A 24015-nucleotide genomic window follows, 5' to 3' on the forward strand; every position below is an offset into this window, starting at 1 on the left:
GTCGTGAGGAGAATGACAGGAATGACACTAATGACTGTTTCCAATTTTCCTATTTCACTGTCACCCCCCTGCAGAAAATATTAAGCCAACAAATTTTTGAATAATGTAAATTGTGTATTTAAATTCTATTTTATTTAAATAATTTAAAGTCAACGGGGTAGCCAAATTGTTCACGATTTCTTATTTCTTCTAACAGAATGATAAAAAGCGTTTGAATTTCGGCACAAAAAATAGTAATTTTTTGTGCCGGTTAAAAAAGTGTACAGCCTGATATTTAGGAACATTTAGTTTTATATTGTTACCAATTACCAACTATTTATCATATATGAATATGATCAAGGAGACCAACGAATGTGTAAAATCCAAAAAAATAATGAGAAGAATTTGAAGTTTGGAGTAAATAACCAATTAAAATTTAAAATTGTAAACATTATGATATATTTTAATAGAAGATAGAAGAAAATAAAATACATACAATTGTCAGTGTTTTACTTTCTATTTTCACAAAGAAAGATGCCCAGAAGGAATATATTTCATTATTCATAGATCGTAGGAGGGATACACTGAATGGAAATTTTAAATTTAGTCATCCTACAATTTTTTATGCAATAGTAGCATGTAGATTTAAAAAAAATGAAGTTGATTATTTTTATTTTCTTAAAATTTATACAGGTACTAACTTGCAATTATTCTACAATTAATTTACCTCCAGAGCACGTGCCATATTACTTTACTGCAAATCCGGAAATCGCAGAAAAATGTAGAATAGATACAGAATGTCCGTATAAAGAATACTTAACTGAAAAAAAATATTGGGGTTATGAATTAGACCATCAGTGGGGTAATCAATATTCAGTTCCAGAATGTCCGGGGGATCACAAGGGTTGGGTAAAAACAAAGTTTGATCAAGAAAATACATTTTATACACAAGGAGATTTTGGTTTTGTCAAACAACAGATCAAGGAGTTGAAAGTGTTATGTGAGCCTTTATTTCAAGATGATAGTATTCTAGAATGTTCAGATCATCTGAGATACTGTAGAGGTAGAAATATTATGATAAATTTTACACAGTTGGCAAGTCGTCCAGATCCAATCAGATATAAAATGGATGTATTAAGCCATGGTGATATTGGGGGATATTGTGATTTGAATCAAAAAGAGTTGGATAAACAAGCCGATCATATTAGTGCTTTGCAAAGTTGGGGCCCAGAAATCAGATATTTTAGTAAACTTAAACATAGACCAATAATTTCTAATGGAGACTGTGATGTAGTGTTAGAAAAACCTACTTATATTATGAAAATTGATGCCAGTATGTATTATTCTCCTATAATAGTTTATATATCAGCTTACATACATATTCATATATCAATTATTAAATACTCATAACAAATATTTTTAGCTATTAATATGTATCATCATTTCTGTGATTTTTTAAACTTATATGCATCATTGCATTTGAATGAAGGCCCAGAAGCCTTCTCTACTGATGTTCATGTACTTATATGGGAAACTTTTACATACAGATCCCTGTTTGAGGACTCCTGGAAAGCATTTACAGAACATCCTTTGTGGGATTTGAAAACTTTTAGAGGAGAAACAGTATGTTTCAAAAATGTAATTTTTCCGTTGCTTCCCAGAATGATTTTTGGATTATATTATAATACTCCTTTGATATATGGCTGCAGAAAAAGCGGATTGTTTCATGCGTTCTCAAAGCATATGCTACATCGTCTAAAAATACCAATTTATAGAAGAATTAATAGAAAAATTAAAATTACTTTTCTGTCCAGAGACACAAAATATAGAAGGGTGCTTAATGAAGAAGCTTTATTAGATTCAATCAAAGATAATGATGAGTATGAAGTGAACAGAGTGATATATAACAGGAATATTCCATTTAAAAAACAATTAGAGATTAGTGCCAATTCTGATGTGCTTGTAGGCATCCATGGGGCAGGTTTAACTCATTTGCTGTTTTTGCCTGACTGGGCTGCAGTATTTGAATTGTAAGTCATATAGAGATTGTCACATTTAGAGTATTAATAATAATTGTGTATTGATCTTTTAGATACAACTGTGAGGATGCAAATTGTTATGCAGATCTTGCTAGATTAAGAGGTGTTCATTATGTGACATGGAAGAACACAGAAAAATTATCTTCAGAAACAGATGTAAGAAGCTCGAATATTTAAAAAAACGATGTTAATAAATAAGATAATACTTTAGTTCATGGATGTGGTATTTTTTTAATTTAATAATTTCAAAATAAAATTTCTAGGACTCCCACGAAGGTGCAGCACATGCTAAATTTGCTAATTACTCATTTGACGTGGAGGAATTCAAAAGATTATTGAAAGAAGCCACAGATTATGTCAAAAATCAGGCTTCTTATCAAGAATTTCTCAATAAAATAAGTCCTGAGGACCAAAATAATGATCTCCATGATGAACTCTGAGAAGTGATATTTTAAAAAATCTCATATTTTTTAACATATAATAGTAGTTAACATTTTTTTTATCAAATATATAAAACTTAAAATTTCTTATTGTTATAATTAAGCGTACTCATCATTTTCTAATAAAGTCTTTTTTTTGTCAAATATGTTTTAAATTATATTGTTATATTACTTGAATAATGTAGACTTTTTACTCGAATCCAATAATAAATATTGATTAATAAAAATAATTTCTTTATTTTATAATAATTTCAATTTAATTTTAGAGCTATACAATACAGAAGCTAAACCACAATTAATCAGCATATATACAATTAAAATTATTAAAGAATTCATACTACTAACTAAATTTGTTGTAATTGTTAGATTAACTAATCCAGTTAGTACATTTGCAACAAGGAAAAATATTAAACCGTTAGAATTTATAGCTTCTAATATAAAAGGACAGCAATTTAAGTTGAAATTTACAAAACTATTTTTCTTTAAACTATCCCAGAGATAAAATAACCATGTCATAGAAATAGCAATAAATAATATCCATGCAATATAGCCACAGTTTGCTAATCTCCTAGATACCTCAAATTTATATGTACAGAAGCAAGTTATTAAAAGAGAATTTATGATCCAAATGAAAAACAGTTTATTCTTATTATGCTGTGTTTTCATTTTGTTTAAACTGTAACTAAAATAGAGAGAGAATAAGTACAAACTCACATAGCCTACGCTGGATACAATTCCTTCTTTGTTAGCTGATATTAAATTTGTTCTTTTGTCAGTTGAAAATATCCAGCTTTTTAAAAACATTTGTAACAGAGTTTCATGAGCTACTGTTAACAATATTGCATTAATATAAATATAATTCACATCGAAAATATTCAGAATACATGAAGACAGTATTTTAGTTACAGCTAATGTAATAAAAAAATTCCAGTGGATGCCATATTCCATTTCCGATACATGATAATGTGTAGCTTTTGTTGAAACAAGTCTCAGTATGCCGATAATTATAAGAGCGATAGAGCTCTTAATTGAGTTCGTTATTGGATCTTTTTTACCCCTTGCCTCGGGTGCAACGATTCCGTTAGCAAAAACATACAAGCCTACACCTAAATCCATAAGACTGAAACCTGTTCTTGGAGTTTTTGAAAATCGGGAAGGAAATATATTAAAGTCCACAGCTAATATAGCTACCACTGATATAAGATTAATGGTTGATCGAACATTAGTAACAAAATTTTCTCTGTTTAACAGCGGTTTTGTTATTTTAGTTTCTTTACTAGTTGGTTTATATAAAGTGTTAACCAACATTAAAGCTACAAACGTGAATAATATCAAGGATATAATAAACAAAATGTTTCCTGATATATTGGCGAATACTGTTACATTCAATATGATCGGAATGACAATAATTATAAATTCAACTGTAAAGTTCAGCTGTTTACTTGAGTATGGTAGGAATGCTGGAAGTGTAGTTGCTAATACGACATAGAAAAATGATGGTACCACTAACAGAAAAGTTTCTATTGCGTCCTCGGCATCCCCAGACATCTAAAATCAAAGATAAAATATTACTAGGACTAGAATATCTATATTTTTCATTAGATATACATTTACAAGTGAACTTCTAAATTCTTACTAAAACTATTGATGTATTTCTAAATTTAGTGACATTTTAAGTTCGTTTTTTACATAAATATTTGATGCGGGGCCTATTTTCAGCATTTTCTAACCTTTATTCATTTTTATTTTTGTTTTGGTTCTGGCGTCTGTCAGATTCCGCATCTTTTAAATTTTGACAGTGTTTCCGCACAATTTTTGAACTTTTTCCCGCCCAACTGGAGACACGATATTTATTTAACAAATCTTCAATTTTGATATCGGTTTGAGAACTACTATCAGAACTTATAAATTTAGTATAGAGATTTGGATCGGTAGCAGTGTTCTTTAATATGTTACATTCATACAGCTTACTATCGGAACAACATTTTAACCCGAAGGGTAAATCATCCTCCTTTGTTACAGGATCCCAGGATGAAATAGGGACCAAGTATTCATCGTCACCTTCGCATTGAACATTTTGCGTAACTAGAGTTGCTAAATTTACTAAGGAAGGGCTTTCTCCTAAATGCGAGCCATCTCCTGGAATGGCAATGTCATTCATGTCCCATGTGCTTAACGTTTTCTTAAAAACATCGCTGTTACATTTAACTTTAACTATAGTAATTTCTGAATCTGTGTATTTAATTTCACTTGATCCTGGTAAGGACTCTTGGTCGCTCAGCATAAAAGATACTTCGTTAAACTTTACTGTCTGAGGTCTATCACTCGAATTATTTGAGAATACACATTTAGAAGTCGGCGTTTTGTTAGTATGGTACACATTATATTGACCAAGCCGTTTTTGAGCATCAATTATGTCTTCTATTTCTTTGAATATATCGTAATTATTGGAATTAGCCATTTTTACAAAAATTTCAAATATTTTTAAATATTTTTAAATTTAAATTATTTAAATTGACAGTTGCTTTTAAACCACAGCGTAGATTTTATGTTAATCATATATAATTTATATATGATATAACAAAAGTCTTCTATGGGTACAGCTTTGTCTAAATTCTATGGGGCCCAGTCTAAAAGTCTCAACATTCTTTTATCTATGGCTATGGTCTAAACAGTTATCAGCTGATTTCTGACATATGCGATAGGTTATCAATTTTTCTTATAAATATTTTTTTCAGTTTTCCCTGTTTTTATAAAGTTTAAATGATGTTAAATCTTAACACGGATAGCTAAAAATGGAAAATTTTGATTCAGAGATTAGTAGTTTAGATGAAGAAACGTATTTAGTTAATAGTAATTCTGACAGGTTATCAGAAAATAGTTTTGAAGATGAAGCTTTAATTGATACAAGATCAGAGTTGAAATTTGAAAGAGGTTTGTACTAACATTTATTTAGACGTATTATATTATATTATATATTTTTAGAGGTAGAAAGCGACGAAGAAAAGAAAAAACGCAAAGATATCGAGGAAGCATTAATTAGTAAATATACTACCCTTAAAACATGGAAGGACTTAGCGATAAGTAAATTTGGATTAGTTGGAGGTATATACATATTTAAATATTAACATAATAAGTTTACTATGTCTAAATTTTAATCACATAGTTACCAAATTTATATTTTAGATGACTTGAGATATCAAGTCTGGCCTTTATTACTTGAAGTTGATCCCAGTACAAATGAAAAAATTCCATCTCTGGAAGAGCTGTCAGATCACCCAGAGTATCAGCAAGTAATTTTAGATGTCAATAGATCTCTGAAAAGGTTTCCTCCAGGTCAGACAACAAATAAATTTAATATATTTATATAAGTCAATTTTTTTCAACCAAATCATATTTTTTAGGTATTCCATATGAACAAAGGGTAGCATTACAGGATCAATTGACTGTTTTAATTTTAAGGGTTATAATGAAGTATCCACATTTACGATATTATCAGGTAAGCCAATTTAAATGATTTGTCCATTGTAAAAAAATTTCTATCATTTATAAGGAATATAAAATTTAATTACCAATTACAAATTTAGTTTTATAATAAAAAGTGCTCTTATTTCAACATCTGTTTCATAAAAATGTCTTAATAATTGTGTATGGTGCGTCTTGATGTAATCGGTAGTAAGTTCAACATAATATATTACTTACCTTAATATTAAGCCATTTAACAAAACTGTTTACACTTGCATTGATTGAAATTTTTCTGTTTATTGGAGACATTTAATATATAACTGATAATTTTTAAATTTTATACCTACAAATAATATCAGTTTTACACACACAGGTAATACATAATATTATTCTGCTATGTTTTCTTTTTATAGTTTTGTAAACATAAAATTTATGTCTGATAAATCTTGAAGTATTTGTTGCATTTTCAAGCATCCATGATTTTTTTTAAGTAAAACATAAATAATTGCAAAGAACTCTATAATTACCCGAATATTTTTATTGATTTTAGATATATTTATCAGAGTGTTTTGTTGTAATTGATTGGCGAAAATTTACTTTTAATCGATTTGACTTAGTTTTCAAGTGCATAAAAATGCATTTGGTATTTACTGTAATTGGAAATAGATTGCACATGGGAGTCAACAATAAAGTGGGCACTACTGAAATAATTTTTATTTATTATTCGAATGGTGCCGGTAAAGTTTATTATTTCCTTTTTTTTTAATTATTAAAAAATGTGATGATTGAATTTTTATAGATGAAATGAATTTTTATAGATATACAACAAATGAAAGAAGTTTTTTCATATATTGCTTAATAGTCATGTGAAAGTTTGATTATTACTACTTCTTGTTATAGCAACTATGATGTGATAGGTATATGACATACTTAATAAGAGTTGAAAATTATGTTAGAGATTAATATATATAGAGAAAATTAAGATTCATTAATATATTTTGAATACCATATACCATCCAACTGAAATATATTTACTTGTATCTATTTCTCCATCTTTATAAAACTGCCATACATAAATTAGAACTACTTCTTTACAAATCATAGCGCCAATAACAATTGTTTTGCTATACTGAAATTTAGCATTTTCTAAAAATAATAAATAAATCCTTTATTAATAGCCAAAGCTAACCAATAACAAAAAAAGTAACAATATAATATTCAATTACTTATATGCTAACAATATTGTAATATCAGGTTTTATCTAACAAATAGCCAATAACAAAAAAAGTAAAACTAAATATTCAATTTCCTATATGCTAACATTACCAACAATATGAGATCTCAGTCTACTTTTAAACCTACTTATGTTATTTATACATTTTAATTCTAATGGCAAACTGTTAAATTCTACTAACCCCTGATGGAAGAGGCTATTTTGTACAAAAGACGAGGTTTCATTTGGTATATAAAAATCAGATTTGGCTCTAGTATTGTTGCAATGTACATCCTGTACAAATTGTAATGTATCTACAATATGATCTGGGTACAACCCTTTTTTTTGTTTTAACACGTTGATTGCCACGCGAGGCGCGTGTGCTTCATGCCGGCCCCTATGCGTTGGGCCCCGCCACTCATACATGCTTCGCACTTTGGTTTCTGACTAAGCCCAGTAGCTCAGCGTTGCTTCGCGCTGTAATAGCCGGAGAGCTGGCGACATATTTAGAGAACATATTTTAGGCAAGTTAGAATAACAAAAAAAAAATAAAGTTATAAAAATAATAACTTGTGAACCCAGAATCCTAAGTTTGGCTGGGGCGTTGGGGGTATTTCGCTACTGCGTAGCCCATAACATTTGCAAAAAAATAAATCCAAAAAACATTCTTTAGGCAACTTGAAATTTGTTTATTCTTAAATTTTAGCATCTATTTAACCTAGAAATAAGTATGCCAGACTTTTTTTTCGGGTTTAAAGTGTAACCCGACCATTCCAAATATGTTTAATTATTATACCTGGAAAACAGACTTTAGCATACTAAAATTTTTACAGCGTGTTTATTAGATGATATTAAAAAATATGTGTTAATTGCCAGACGAATTCAACGGGTTTTAATACTTGCCTGACGCGAATAAAGATTTTAAATGAGCGCGACAAAAAAGTCTTATATGAGTATCTATAAGCGCGAGAAAGATAGTTTATTGAGACCCGGTCGCGGCGTCGGCAGCCGATGCGGTTGACGTAACAGTATTTTGGAGTACTTCAAATTTTCATAAAAACAATTTTTTTTCGGTTTCATTTCAATTATTTGCAGGCTTTTAATTCAGAGATTATTTTGTTAGAATCAAGTTACCATGTACAGCTGGTTCCAAAAAAAATGAATACGACTCTTTACACATTTTTCTCGAATATTTGGGCAGTGTATATTTATGTGTCAAGTATTTTGACATGTTAAGGTTATTGTGACATTGTATAAAACAACTTTGCTGTTGACAAAGTGGCAAATAAATTTTTCAGAACGTCAACATGACATGAATAGAGAAATGGGGGACTGGTATCATAGAATATACTGCCCGAAATAATAAAAATATGTTTTAAATCGTATTCAATTTTATTGGAACCAGCTGTACAAATATGTATTTATAAATTAAATATTGATGTGCATAGTGTAAATAGTTTAGAATAATTACTGCAAATACATATTTTAGAAACTACTAATTTCGCTACTAACTACTAAATCACAATGGATAAAAAACATTTAAGTTGTGTAGTTTGTAAAAAAGTTACTAGTGACAAAGTTATTGTTTTTGATGAAGGCAGACTACAAAAATGCAAAGAATTTTTAAAAGTGCACCAACAACATAGTTTAAAATTTAGAGAAGTGGTTTTACCAGAAAACGTAGTCCCGACAAAAGGGTACCATGTACAGTGCTAAAAAAATAAGTATGTATTCTGGAATTTTATTAAAGTACCATTGTTAATCTTTCTAAATAGATTCAAAACTGAGTAAAAGTGCTTTACTTTTATGCTTAGGCGTTAAAATGACTTTTTTATATTGTCAATCAGGTCGCAAAAATTTATAATAATATAATAAGTCACAAAAGTATAATAATAATTATACTTTTGTGACGTTTGAAAAAAATATATTTTATATTATGCTAATTTTTAAATAATTATTCGTCTTTTTATTCTTTCAGATACAAAATACTTAAATTAAAAAGTCTTCTTATTGAAAGGATTTCAATTATACATTTTTATTAAAAAATGTTTCTTTTTATTTATTCAATATTAGTAAGTTTTTTTAAAATTTTTACGACTCCAAAATGCTGTTACGTCAGCCGCATCGGCTGCCGACGGGTCTCAATAAACTATCTTTCTCGCGCTTATAGATACTCGTAAGACTTTCTTATCGCGCTCATTTAAAATCTTTATCCGCGTCTGGCAAGTATTAAATCCCATTGAATTCGTCTGGCAATTAACACATATTTTTTTAATATCATCTAATAAACACGCTGTAAAAATTTTAAATAATTAAACATATTTGGAACGGCCGGGTTACACCAACTTTAAACCCGAAAAAAAAGTCTGCCATACTTATTTCTAGGTTAAATAGATGCTAAAATTTAAGAATAGACAAATTTGACCTAAACACTTAGTAAATTTGTTTCATTTAACATATCGTTTATCCTTGTATATCTATTACACACTAAAAATACCTTTTAAGATACAGTTTTGCTTTTTTGAAGTATATTGATATTTTCCTTACTAAACATAAACATTATGGTTAGGGGTGGATGGGGAAGTGGAAACCGGCCCGGGAATAACAGGCAACCGGCCCGAATCCACAAAAACAAAATGACCATAACGAAGTATTTATTTATTAATATACAGGGTGTCCCAGAAATAAGTGCAAGTATTTTAACTGGTAGTATATTTCGGCCTCAGAAACAAACCTATGAGTTTTTGGTAATACCGAGTTTTTTTGCGAAAATTTGTCGAATTTTTTGAAAAAAATTTTGGAAATTTTTTTATTTTTAAGTTAAAAAACATAATTTATTGATAATATGGCAACATAGGTAGTAGATTAAATTTACATGAAAGAAAATCCAGAAAACATCCAGAAGTTCTCAAAATTTAAGCAAAAAAGCATTTTTTGTTCAAATTTTCGAAGTAAAATAACTCGGTTATTTTGTACTTACTTGAAAAACGGTAAAGAGAAAAAATGTTTCTATTGACCAAATCTACCCCCTTAAAATACTTGCACTTATTTCTGGGGCACCCTATATAAGTAAGGGTAATTTTCGCTCGGCGGAAAAAATCTCTTTTGCCCCCGATTTTCCAAAATTTTGAAACTGTCTTGTCAGAATATATTATGTTTCTTTTATTCATATCTAATAAGCCAGCCCTGAAAATATTTGCACAAAGCAGCACAAATAAAGTGCACTTATAGACTCACCTTGTATAATAAAACATTTCAAACGGAACAACAAACAGATGTTTATTAAAATTATAAGTGTCTCAGAGAAAGACATCTAACAATAGTTATTTTACAAATTGGTGTTTATGTTTAAAAGCAACTGACGATTATATTGACCTAGTTGATTAGTTAGTTAGGCAGTCACTAAGAATCTTACGTAACTTTAGTTAGAAGATTAACCATTTAGTTTTTGCTAAATCAATCTTTTTTTTGAGCTCTGATCGGAACCGGCCCACCGGCCGATCTTCCTACCGGCCCACCGGGAATTTTCCCGTTTTCCCATATGGCCCATCCACCCCTGATTATGGTAGAACAGTAGTTTAGATGTGGTAAAATTATAGTTTTATAAATGAGTAAAATATTTACGGATGAATAGTGGCGCGAAAACGCTATGACCAATCAGAGCACCGTCGGACCATCGTATCAACGTATAGGGTGCATTTATGTTGAAACGGCGATAAACGATAAGAGCAGCGATAGTAGCGAAGCAAAGAATATTATTATATTCATTTATATGTAGGTGCTTATATTGGAGCAACGCGTCGAGACACACTTGGCAGTTGAGCAACGATAAGAGCAGCGCTAATTCACTGCTTTTATCGTTTATCGCAGCTCCAACATAAAGCTTTACTCAGTGCTACGTACTGAAATTACGAGTAATACTGTCTTATACTACAAGTATAGAGAAAAATCTGAAAACTAGACATTTATATGGAATTAAATCATGAAACATATAGTCTATATAGGGAACTCTCGGTGGGCGAGTTCGGCTCGCACTTTTGTAATAATTATTGTAAATGTATGTACTAAAATATTAATATTATATTTTTGATTCTCTCTGTTACATAATTTTAATTATCTTACTGAATCTAAAGATTTCTTTAAAGGATGTGAATTTGTACTATTTTTTATCGTTTCTGTATTTAATAAAAATATGTGGTTATTATTATTAAAATTTCAGGGATATCATGACGTAGCCATAACATTCTTGTTAGTAGTGGGTGAAGCAGTGGCATTTAGAATCATGGAAAAGTTAAGTACGGAAAATTTAAGGGAATGCATGGAACCAACAATGGAAAAAACAGATTACAGGCTTAACTACATTTACGCTTTGCTACATAATGTCGATAGAGATTTACATAACTTTATGGATAGGTAATTCTCTATTTAACAGTATACAGGGTGGTCCGAACTGTATTACGGAAACTTCAGCAGCATATTCTGTAGATAAAAATAAGTAAAAAAGTTCGTATAAATGTATGTCCGAAAACCCTTAATTTCGGAGATACAGGATGTAGAAGTTTCATTTTTATTTCGATTTTTTCCAAATAATTTATGAAGTAACGGCAATATTTGGATGAGAATTAGTTTCTGGTAGTTTTTTGACTTGATAAATTTAATTTTGGTGTCAATATGACTCCTACATGTAGAAGGCGCCACCTACATATTTTTGAACTGGTTTGAAGAGTAATAACTTTTCGTCCCTAACCTAACTAAAACTAGTGAGTAAAAAAATATAAATTTACAACGTTTTTTACGTAAAAAAATTTCTTGGTAAAAATCGCTACGGGTAATGGTTCTTGAGATATTTGGAATCGAAATTATCAATACCAATCATCATTGACATAAATTAAACATGTTGACTAAATAGTTATTAGACTGAAATCATAAATTTTAAATTTGTTTGTGCTAAAAGTTCCAGAGAAACGTTTTATCATCATTTTTTCGCGGAAAAATTTATGATTAATTTAAAAAATAAAAATTTCCCTTTATCATTTGTCAAATAACTATCTACTTAACGTGTGTTTATTTTTTGTCAATAATAACAGGTATTAACTATTTGCATTTTAGATATCTTGAAATCGGTTACTCGTAGCAATTTTTACAAAGAGACATATATACATCCTTACGTGGATTATACAAGTCTATGTATATTTTGTCTATATAGAAGGATGTAATTAATAAGTGATAATCATTTAAGTGATTATCGCTTGGTGGCCATATTGTAATTGTCATTTTTTGAAATATTAATTCAGAAGTCATTTCTGTCAGTTCACAAAATATCCGTCAATTCTTATTACAAAATGGCGAAATATATGTACTTTATTTCGTTGTATAATCTTTTGAATACAACTCGATGTTTCGGGATTACTTAATACCTTTGCCTGACACTCAACTTGCCTGACACTCATACTTGCCGGGTAACGCATTTCGTGTCAGGTAAAAGTATTATTCGGTAATCCTGAAACATCTTGTAGTATTACATTCGATAAGTAAATCACTATGGAAACTGTCGCAAACATATCAACGACTTCCATTTATCTTCTTTTTTTGTTGCACACGCGGTGCTTCTGCTCTATCTAACCTTGTCGAGGACCTGCCCGCGCTGTCGAGTCCGCGCGCCAAATTTGAACATTAATTTTAAAAATTAAATTTGTAAAATGCTTTGAACAATAAATAGCGGTTGATAAAAGAGTAATTAATACAATTTTTAAAATAAAAAACGCAAAAACAAGCGTCGTTACACAATGACAATAAGATTATGACATGATTATTACCACATTGTGACATATGATTATGACAATATGATGACAATGGAAAGTTGGTTTCCATAACAATGTATAATTTTGTACTTTCTAAACCGTATAAAATTGTAATTATTTTGGAAATACGTGCAACTTTTAATGCGCATGCGCAAAGTAAGGTTCTCGAGAAAGACAAACCCTATGAACGTTTCATAAGTGCAATAAAGAAGGTTTGAAAATAGCATGTCGTGATGTTGGAGACATATTTTTTAATGTTAAACTAATGGCGTTGATTTATCTACGTAAGTATATATGATCTAGGATTTTGTCACTCAGTAGTTTTATACAGGTATTGACGAAAAGTTATTACTCTTCAAAACAGTTAAACACATGTAGGTCTTGGGTAGCGCCCCCTACAAATAGGAGTCACATTGACATCAAAATCAAATTTCTCATGCCAAAAAAAAAACAGACACCAGTTTTTATCCAAATATTGACGTTACTTCAGAAATTATTTCGTAAAAATGAAACTTCTACACCCTGTATCTCCGAAACTAAGCATTTTAGGACATATATTTATAAGAACTTTTTTACTTATTTTAATCTGCAGAATATGCTGCCAAAGTATCTGGAATACAGTTCGGACCACCCTGTATATATCATATATCTATAATATAAAGAATAATAATTGAAACAAACTATTGAAGATGAAAAATGTTTTCAGTGCGAGTGTGGGTACCATGTTTGCATTGCCATGGTTCTTAACGTGGTTTGGGCATTCATTAAACCAATACAAAGATGTCGTTAGATTATATGATTATTTCTTGGCAGCACCACCGCTCATGCCTTTATATGTAGCCACAGCTTTAGTCATTTATAGGAGAAATGAAGTGTTTGCAGAAGGTTAGTAAAATATCATTGTATTTAAAAATTATGTGTCCCCAGCATATAAGAATGGGTATAGGGTTAGAATGTAGAATGTATGAGGGGGATGTTAATCACCGCGACCTTGTAGAATGTTTAGGAGGGGAATTAATCACCGCGACCTTACAGATCTATTGTGTCCGGGGTTCGGAAGTAGTTAATTAAAACGTAATTTACCTGATTAACTACGTGTAATTTTTCTTCAAAAACTACGTCTTTTCCCGTTCATTAACTACATGAAAACTACGTTAATAAACTAACTATTGATATTATGTATAATTCTGCTTTGTATGAGGAGTCTAAATAATATGATGTGAATGGTTATATTTAAAGCCATATTTCTTCTGTTTTCTTGAATACATTATGTTTTTTCTAAATCTTCAACTTATTATAACCTCACCTCAAACCTTTGATATTTGAAAGTTACATACATATGTTACATAAACTACACCCTCTACATAAACTACATTAACTACATGTAATGTAGTTTCTGTAGTTTTTAAAAGTAACATGTAGTTTTCCGAACCCTGATTGTGTCCCCCTTTCTTGAGTTATAACGAGTATTACCACAGATTAGGTATACTATATGTATACAGATAAAAATCTTATCCATAATTCGTGGTACGAAAATTGTTTTTTATGACGATGTGCAAACGAGTAAAATTTCCTGTGCGCAAAAATAAACTCGCGTAAAATAACAATAAACAGCGTAATAGAGAGATATCGCTAAACCGAATAGCGTGCGTGGACGTTAATAAGGCCAGGTGTTATTTCCTTTACGTGAGGTGGTATTAACTCTCTTCATTTATAGTTATCGGATCGGAAAGAATTCTGTTCGCGTCGCGTCCGCTATTTAAACTTAACCTAACTTTGAATTTAAAACTTTGAAATTGTTTTTTTTACCAGGTATTTTAAAACTAAAGGGCTAAAGTGCTTCCAGTGCTTTATTGTTCAACGTCTGCCAGTGGGTTTAGGGCAACAGAGATTCTCTTAGGAGGGCTAAGTCGTCATCTGCTGTAAACCTAAGCCTCTTTTATAGGTTCTTTAATATTGGAAGAGGTGGAATCCATATTTTGGGCCATATTTATTTAATTAAAACTAATCTCAGCTACTTAAATATCAAATTACCTAATAATACTAAAGTAATAATTCAAAACAATTCAAACATAACCTAAAATAAAAGATCTCGCCGGCCGGCCCCGGTTGTCAAATACCCGCACATGCCCATTTAGGCAATTTTTAAACGTTATTTAGAAATAGCGCTTGGTGTAATTGATCCGCAAATTACGTCAGGCGGTAACGTTATTAGCGGGTGTTGCGTTCATTAGCGTAACTAGCAATTTATCCTGGGGTGGGCCTGGGGGGGGCTGGGGGGGCCTGGGGTTAATACTAGGGAGGGCCTAAGGCTTTTGTTTTTTTAAAAATGAACAATAATTTTAAAAACAAATTTTTTGAATAAAACGTTTACATGAATTTCCCTATCAATAAATTTCATAGACTTGGTTATCAAACCGTGTTCCCGTGGATTACTTAAATACACAAATTTTCTAAAAAAATAAAAATTAACTCATTTTTTAAACAAAACTAGAAAACGTCATTTTTACTGCAAGCAAATAAAAATTCATACGTGGCCAAGAGTCATAATTCGGGATTTCTCTGGGGGGTGCTCAGCAGTACCTGGGGGGGTCCGGCACCCCCAGGCTTCCCAGTAGTTACGCCAATGGTTGCGTTAAAAATTGACTCGCGCATATCGTAACCATGATAAGGTAAGCGTAAATACTGCATGACGCTATTCGGTTTTCCGATATCTCTCTAATAACTGTGCCGGTCAGGCGCAATTTTAGAGGCCATAAGTGGGCGGGCTATGTGCTCAAACTAGTAACCTAACTAGTGCCCGATTCCGAAGATTGGAACCACGAAAAACAATAAAGAAAAAACAAAGTTTATAATCTGTATAATCTGTGGTATTACAGTCTCAGGGCTTTGACAAAAGCCAGTATCTGAGACGGTTTTACAAAGGTTAGTTCTCCATCTCCAATATCAGTCATACCAAATTTTATGGTACGAATGGTTATCTCGGCGCACTCAGTGATGAGGTGTTCTGGCGTTTCCGCAATTTTCCCCACAGAATCTGCATTCGCCGTAGTTTTTGAGTTCCACTTTCCACTTTAAGTTGGTTTCTACTTGGGAAGCAGAACGGTTCTGGTCCAGTTAGTAGAGTGTCCGCTCCTTTTCTAGCTAGAGCGTTTACTTTTTCATTGCCCTCTATTCCTTGGTGGGCTGACATCTAGAGTGGGGGACTTACATATCTTTGCCTAATTTGTTCAGCTTCTCTAGACATTCTTTGACCAACTTCTAATTGATGGTTACTGAGTTAATCGCTTTTAATGCTGCTTGACTTTCGGATAAGATGGCTATTTCTTGTATGAACTATTGTGTACTCAAGTCACGTGGTATATTTTCCTTATATACAGCATCACATGTAATGCGGCGCCGGCGCTGTTTGAAAAATCGTTTTTGTTTCATCCTAGTAGTGAGATCATATATTTTAAATAATTTCCATATTAATTAATTTCATCGAATCATAGCCTTATAGGAGTGTTACCTATATGGTACACACAGACATTAAAAGAAAAATAATTTAATTTTTAGGGTGTGACATGGCCAGTATCCATTGTTTACTATCCCAAATACCGAACAACCTGGACTTTGAGAAAATTCTTGTGAACGCGTCGAAATACTATCGAGATTACCCGCCAGAAAAGCTAGAGAAAATGGTGAAGAAACGAGTTAATAGAGAGTACGTAGACTATAGTTTGTTGTATTTGTTTAAAAAAATGCTTGGTGTTTTTAAAAGTGTCTTCTCTATCAGCTTTTACGTTTTTCTTTTTGCTTCTTTATTGCCTAAACCCAGAACTAAACACAAACGTAGATAGTATTTTCCTGCTTTTGCTTTTTTGTAGATTAAGTTGTATTAACATTTTTTACTGGTGCTAATGTTTTCTTAATTTGTACATATTTTTAGTTCGTATGTTTTAGCTTCACTGTGTGTAAGTATTCTATTTAAAACTATTGATTTTAACTTTTTAATAAATATTATATCGTTGTTTAATTGGAATTCGTTTTGTTTTTACCTTGTACTTTGTATTTTGGAGTTTATCCAGAAGGTATATACAGAGTGAGTCTTAAATAAGAGCAAATATTTTCAGGGCTAGTAGATCTCGATAAAAAAACATATTTTCTCTTTATCATTTTTCAGATAATCCAAATCCAAAAAATCCAAAATAACCGAGTTATTGAAGTTTGAAAATTAAAAAAAAAATATTTTTTTTTGAAAAAATTTTGAGAGCCACCGGATTTTTTCTGTATTTGCATCCCTTTTATTGCCGTAACCATAAAGTAAAGCCAGTGGTAATATCTGAGATTAAGAAATTAAATCGTGGGAGAATTTGTGGTGAACAGGCAGTTCTAAAAAGTTTTCGAAAAATATACAGGGAAACTTAAAAGAAAATGCACGATTTTCAACATCTTTTTTTTTAGCAAAAAAGCCCCATATACATGTTCCTGGCGTCGAAATATACAGTATACCCCTGAAAATATACACCCCTACAATATACCCCTGAAAATATTTGCACTTATTTAAGACTCACCCTGTAAAGATTATAATTTATTTATATCCAAAAGGTCACTGAAGGTGTAGTGTATACGTTTTTGCGTGTATACTGTAAAATAATATATAAATCATAACCATTGAGAAATTTGACGCTCTGTGGATTTTAAGTCCGGCAAACTTTTTATGAATAAAAAATTATATTGATTTCTAGAATTTTATAATTATTAAGCTTTTTTTATTATTCAAACTTGCAACTTTCTATATTAAAAAGAGTTTTTTGATATGTAGTGGTAGTATTTTTAGTTTAGTAGTTTTTTATATAGTTCTTGAGTGTTGGACATGCTGAATTGATTCTGATTAAACTTTTTTCGATAATTCTTTGGTTGTATGCGGTATAACAAATATTAAGTTTTTATTCTAGCTAAAGTCTGTCCAGTGACAGAAGAGATGTCTTTGACAGACTACATCCAAAAAATGACAGAAACTACAATCAATTTTTCAATTAAAATGAAAAAAGGCAGTATCTATCACTCATAATATTCTCTTATTGGACAGACTATATATTTTTTCTGTGTTTATAATTGTGAGATTTCCTTTGTTTTGTTTAAATTAAAAAAGTAGAAAAAAGACTCAAAGTCTCGGTCTCAACGTTAATATAATGTTAAACTGTTGTGGCTTTACAGTTTAACATTATATTAACGTTGAGACCGAGTCTTTTTTCTACTTTTTTAATTTGAACCAGGTCTCTTTGAGAAGAATGGACGCCTTCTTTAAATTTGTTTTGTTTTTTAATTAAAGTTATTGTTAAGCATAAACTTATATGTACATATATTTTTTGATTAATATTAATTGTAATTCTAGAGATGGCAAGAAAATTATTATCTCAAAACGGGGGGCTGCTCGATAATATTAAATTTTCGACGTGTTTACATCGTATACAGACCTGATCATTTAAATCGATGGTCTGGATTTCAACGTGCAAGACAATGATAGAGATACACTAATGGTTATCTTTAATTATGCTTACTGTACGTAGGAACTGGCAACCCTTTAATTCTTTGTCTCTCTGTTTCTCTCTCTCTCTCTCTCAACTGGGTTATAACGTAAGCTGGGTATCTTTATCGTTATCCTACTCATCAAAACACAGACCATTCTTTTTTATCAGATACCAGCGTTGCCAATATAAATATTTTATCCGTAAATTTTGGTAATCTTATAAACAATGAAAAAACAATGCTTAAAAACTGTCAATTATACAATGTATAGGAATCGAGTACTGCTTATCTTCATAGTACCCTTGGATAACTCCACAAATTTCTTTTAAGAATGGCTGAGCGCAAGAGGAACGAACAGATGATGAGGAAACGGTTGAGGGGCCAGCAGAGCTTGTGGATTCGATTTAACAACAATATGCCTGCGTGGTGCGTGTTCAACAGGCGCAGCAAGTTTGGACTTGTGTTCGCCGCGGCCACTGTGATTATCGGCTACTTGTATTATTATAAATATGGCGCCAATGGACCCCTACAATTTTTTAGGTGAGTGGAATATTTATTGATAGTCACGAAAAAATTATTTGGTATATAGAAATATATTTTTTAAACCTTGACAGACCCTTCATATCTTTTATAAAGGTGGATAACTTTAGATATTGTTCTGTAGTTCATATAGTATAAAGAAAAACATATAATTCAAAGTTATAGCTTTCTTTATTGCATTTATTTATAAGCGTTCTGTTCTTTTTTGAATATCTCAATCCGGCGTTTTCTCTGAATAAAAATGTTAAGTTTGTTAAATGGTGTTTTACTGTACCTTTAATTTTGACTATACCGAGTGCGTCTCAAAAGTGGCTCACCCCTATAACTTTTTTATTTTTTTTTCAGATAACAAAAAGAGATGTTCCTTCTTATTTTTAATGAAAAAAAAAATTAAATTTTAAATGACACCCTCGGTATTTTTTTACTTTATTCGATAGAATATGACACTCTGAATAGAATGACATATCATATGTCAACTTTTGTTATTTTCACATATGGTTTATTTGAAATATGTTAATGAGCCTCCCTTGTTCCATTTGAAAAAATTGAGATATGATTAAAAATACGATTTGGGTATCTTTTAACCGACCAGGACAAGACACGAAAAACATTAGACAGTCAAATTTATTCTTCCAAGGGTCCTTGATTAAAAAATAGTATTTTTAACACAGTCATGGCATTCTAGATTGAAAGTTAAAATACGATTTGTTTTTAAGCGAAAATATCAAAAATTGACATATGATATGTTATTCTATTCAGAGGGTCATTTTCTATCGAATAAAGTAAAAATATACAGAAGGTGCTATTTAAAAATCAAAAGTTGTAGTTCTTTCCAGTGAAAGAGGAAGTGACCAAAAACAATTGAATACGTCAATCAATCCTAATTTATGTTATATACACTATCGGACAAAAGTAGAGCAACAAAGTTCATTTTTATTCATGTTTGAATAAAAAAAATTATTAGGTTGTGATTTCGGCTATGTTTACTAACACACTATCCTTACACTATAGTACTATTTTAGTACTAGTACTATAGTACTAGTACTATTTTGGTGTACTTTTAATCAGTTTAAAAATGGACAAAAGTAGAGCAACAAATTGTATTCAACAAATTTTATTGTGTCTTATTTCAACAAAAAATATTTAACACATTTAAGAACAATAATAATTGAAAGTCATACATTAGTAATTGATAGAATATCCATTATTATTAATAACTTGCTGACAACGGCGCGGCATTGAAGCAATCAACTTCTGAATGACATTTTCGGGAAGATTTATCCAAACTTCATTAATTTTATCTATCAAGGATTGTTTACTTGGAAACATTTGGGTACGAATACGAAGTTCTACTTCTTTCCAGAGATTTTCGATGGGGTTAAGGTCTGGGAATTGTGCTGGATTGCAAGACTCGAACGTCATTTTCCTTAAACCACTGTTGAACAACTTGCGAAGAGTGTTTTGGATCGTTGTCCTGTTGAACAATAAAACGCAGTGGCATTTCCCATTCTGCATAAGGAAGCATGACATTCTGCATGATATCCCTATAAATAAATCGGTCCATCGTGTCATTAATAAAGTGTATAGGGCCTATCCCATTCCATGAGAAACAACCCCATAAAAATACACTGCCTTTACCGTGTTTAATTGTAGGTGTTACGTATTTACGATTAAACCTTGTATTTATTGGTCGCCTCACACGTCTCATTCCATCAGAATTGAATATTTTGTAGCGCGTTTCATCACTGAACAAAACTTTTTTCCAGTCATTGACGGTCCAGTTTAAATGCCGACGTGCGAATGCCAACCTTGCTGCTCTATTTCTTTCCGAAACTAACGGCTTTTTGGCTGGACGTCTACTAAATAACTTTGCATCTACTAATCTTCTTTGTGCTGTTCGTATACCAACCGTAATTTCTGGAATTTCGGCAATAATTCTAGGTGCGGACTTCCAAGGATCATTTTGAGCAATTCTTTTGATACGTCTGTCAGTCATTACTGTTGTTTTCTTTGACCTTCCCGATTTTGGCAACTTTTCTAAGTGTCCCCTGTTATTATACAATGAAATTATTTTAGATACACTGTACCGGGGTAACACACAAACTGTCTTGAAATATCGGCTTGTTTGTTACCTTCCATGACTGCATTCACAACTCTTTGCTTCAAGTCTTTTGAAATTGGAATTCCTCTTGGCATAACTAATCCAGCATAGAAATGTTTCAAAAAACATAAAATAAACCTCGCAGAATTATTTTGGGCTTTACTTTTGCTAAAACCCTTCTTTGGAATGAATTATTTGAATGTTGCTCTACTTTTGACGCGTTACTATTAAGCATTTAAAACTAAATGTCAAAATAAATTCATTTGTTTTGTTAGTAAAAATTCTTGTTGTCATGGATACTCATAGCCTACTTCGTAGTTTTTAAATTTATTGTATTTGTATACATTATCATGCATGTATAATTAAAAAATCGCGATTTGCAAATATTTCTTGAAGTGTTGCTCTACTTTTGTCCGATAGTGTACATACATACCAAATCTCATTTTTTTTTATCTGAAAAAATAAAAAAGTTATTGGGGTGAGCTGCTTTTGAGACACACCCGGTATAGATATAAACTTATTGATTTTTATTGGTAAAATTCTATTCAGGTAATCAATAACAATATAATATTTATTTTCTAAAAAAGCAATAGTTAAGGTTAAACATATACCAGATAATTTTGATTTGATACTTTTTATTATTCAAATTTTGCGTTTCTTTCAATCTAAAACTATTGTCTGTTTTTTAGTCTATATAAAACATGACATATGGTGTCGTCCGGATCTGTAAGAGACATGATACATAAGAGGTTTTATACCAGTTTTTAGATATTATCGATATTTATATTTATTTTATACCTACATTATAACTTAGTTAAAAGATCACGAAGATGTGCTTTTACTATATATATTTATTTTTTATAAATTACTTGTATTTATATTCTCGTTTTTAAGAACCACATTTTTTATTTTGTTTTCTATATAAACGTAGGTTTAAATTTTTGATAATGGATTTATTATTTATAATTTTTTTTAAAGTTGATGAACTCTGAATGCACGTTTTGCTACCCAATAACATTATTTTTGATAATGCTAGGTTAGAGAAACGTGCATGCCTACATAACTTGTGTAGATAATCTTTTTCGTCCTGTCATAAAATATAAATCCATGATTAAAAACCAAAAAGTATTGTTGATTGTGATGTTTTCTTTAATTTATTGGTCCTTTTCGAGCCCCTGTCTGTCTATGTATAGAAATTATGATTGCATTTATTAATTTTATTGTTTTTTACATGTGTAGGCTGAATGACTCTAAAAAACAGGTCTCGGGTCGCTAGGATTGTAATGGTTTCTATTAGACAAGAAGAAAAATATGTTATATATCTAAAGATGTTCTTAATAAATACAATTTTTTGTAAGTACATTTTTTATTAAGAATATTTTTAGGTGAACTAAGGCATGTGTATTTTATTGTGTCCCTAGTAGTTACCGTTTAGTGAAAGATTATTTGTTATCTGTTTTAAAGTTTAACTAGCGCATTTATGTTACACAATCAAAGATAATAAAAAGACAATGATTAAAGCCAATTTCCAGCGAATAACCGTTGGTTATGGTTGACAGATAAATAATGCTTTAAACGTCAGTTGTCTACCTATTGGTTGACAACTAACGTTTAAGGCATTGTTTATCTGTCAACTATAACCAATTGTTGTTTGCTCGAAATTGGCTTAGAGGTTGCAAATAAAATTCTAACTCTGATATACTCTATGAAAATGAATTAGTGCGAAAAAATTTAGGTGATTCCTTATATTAAAATATAGTTTTATACCATATTAATTTGGTATAGTTATTTCCAAGGATGAGCATGTGTAAAATATTTTTGTTAACCCAATGGAATTAAAGTTATAGTATAAAAATATGAATTATTCAGACAAAGATGTGCTAGAACAGCTTATAAATAAGTTTCTTTCACTCAATGTTCTTATTTTTTTTTACTTTTACATATAATATTACCTGCGCCCGCTAGATTTGTAAAATTGTAAAAAACATAGATATATAAACCTGTTGGTGATTCATGTAATATGTGTATGTGGGGATATTTAGCTTATTTATGAAATATATTTCTTTAAAAATTCTTATTTGTTACTTTGTTTTTCCTCGTATAACGTCAGTTAATTTTTGGACAATTTATATTTGAACTGTTCTTTTAAATGTTACTATATACATATAACAAAAAAAAGGATTTAAAATTGAAAAAAGATAAAGTAATAAAAAAGAGTTATCTATTTTACAAAACGCAATACTCTAAATACGTGTGCACCACAGACCACACTTGTGTCCCGTGAACTGGTATATTTTGTTTAAAACCAGGGTCCCAGGTATTACATATAACTACGCATATACTCAGCCTAATCTCTAAAAAGTGAAGCCCAAACAGTGAAAGAGAAATATGGAATTCTGCATAAGTCTATTTCACCCAGATATTCACTTAACTGCGCATGCCTTACCTGAAGAAGTTTTCATTGGTTCGTGTTTTTAAAGGGAAGTGGTTGACTGACATTTCACCTAACCTTCAATTTTATTTTGTTAGGAGTTGGAAAAATATAAAAGAATAGTTGGAAACAATAAACTAAACAAAATCACTCTTATACGCGCACAAATAAAAAGTAAAACAAACAGAACTAAAACAACAATCAATCGAAGTTTGGCGCAATCGCAGTTCAATCGATATCCGGGTGAAATAGATTTATGCAATATTAATATGGAGGTGGGTTATGTTGTCTTTCTCTTGCGGCACAGAAACTGCACACGGGGTTAAATAGGGAACCCTGAGTATATTTTAGATATATGTATATGGGTTAATCATACATGATGTCTAAATTAACAAATTGTGATGTTTTATAAATTAATGAGTAGTATATACTAGTGATGGGAATACCGGTTCCACGTGAGTCGCGTTACAATAGCGACCGTTCCAGAAAAAT

General features: G+C 30.8%; 3 protein-coding genes across 8 annotated transcripts; 2 read left to right on the top strand and 1 right to left on the bottom strand.

The window, feature by feature from the left end:
- Nucleotides 1-57: 57 nt before the first annotated feature.
- Nucleotides 58-2679, top strand: LOC115881645 (EGF domain-specific O-linked N-acetylglucosamine transferase). The gene is made up of 4 exons (XM_030899209.1): nt 58-1312; nt 1403-2009; nt 2072-2174; nt 2282-2679. The coding sequence occupies exons 1-4, from the start codon at nt 634-636 to the stop codon at nt 2456-2458; spliced, it is 1566 nt and encodes a 521-aa protein (XP_030755069.1). The 5' UTR covers nt 58-633; the 3' UTR covers nt 2459-2679.
- LOC115881646 (uncharacterized protein At4g17910) lies at nt 2672-6335 on the bottom strand. 5 transcript variants are annotated; one of them, XM_030899211.1, is made up of 2 exons: nt 6161-6335; nt 2672-4006 (listed from the first exon to the last, which is right to left on the bottom strand). In XM_030899211.1, the coding sequence occupies exons 1-2, from the start codon at nt 6230-6232 to the stop codon at nt 2699-2701; spliced, it is 1380 nt and encodes a 459-aa protein (XP_030755071.1). In that variant the 5' UTR covers nt 6233-6335; the 3' UTR covers nt 2672-2698. The 5 variants fall into 5 exon arrangements, with proteins under 5 accessions (XP_030755071.1, XP_030755074.1, XP_030755075.1 ...); XM_030899214.1 differs by lacking the exon at nt 6161-6335 and adding an exon at nt 5629-5767; XM_030899215.1 differs by lacking the exon at nt 6161-6335 and adding an exon at nt 4189-4951.
- Nucleotides 5141-23154, top strand: LOC115881647 (TBC1 domain family member 20). 2 transcript variants are annotated; one of them, XM_030899217.1, is made up of 9 exons: nt 5141-5392; nt 5444-5563; nt 5645-5794; nt 5863-5957; nt 11356-11549; nt 13644-13822; nt 16496-16643; nt 18782-18991; nt 21782-23154. In XM_030899217.1, exons 1-9 carry the CDS (start codon nt 5254-5256, stop codon nt 21795-21797), a joined length of 1251 nt encoding a protein of 416 aa, XP_030755077.1. In that variant the 5' UTR covers nt 5141-5253; the 3' UTR covers nt 21798-23154. The 2 variants fall into 2 exon arrangements, with proteins under 2 accessions (XP_030755077.1, XP_030755076.1); XM_030899216.1 differs by having other exon boundaries at nt 22332-22646.
- The last annotated feature ends 861 nt before the right edge of the window (nt 23155-24015 follow it).

The sequence above is a fragment of the Sitophilus oryzae genome, unplaced genomic scaffold (assembly GCF_002938485.1).
Source record: "Sitophilus oryzae breed Bouriz unplaced genomic scaffold, Soryzae_2.0 scaffold_172_pilon_pilon, whole genome shotgun sequence".
NCBI classification, from domain to species: Eukaryota; Metazoa; Arthropoda; class Insecta; order Coleoptera; family Curculionidae; genus Sitophilus; species Sitophilus oryzae.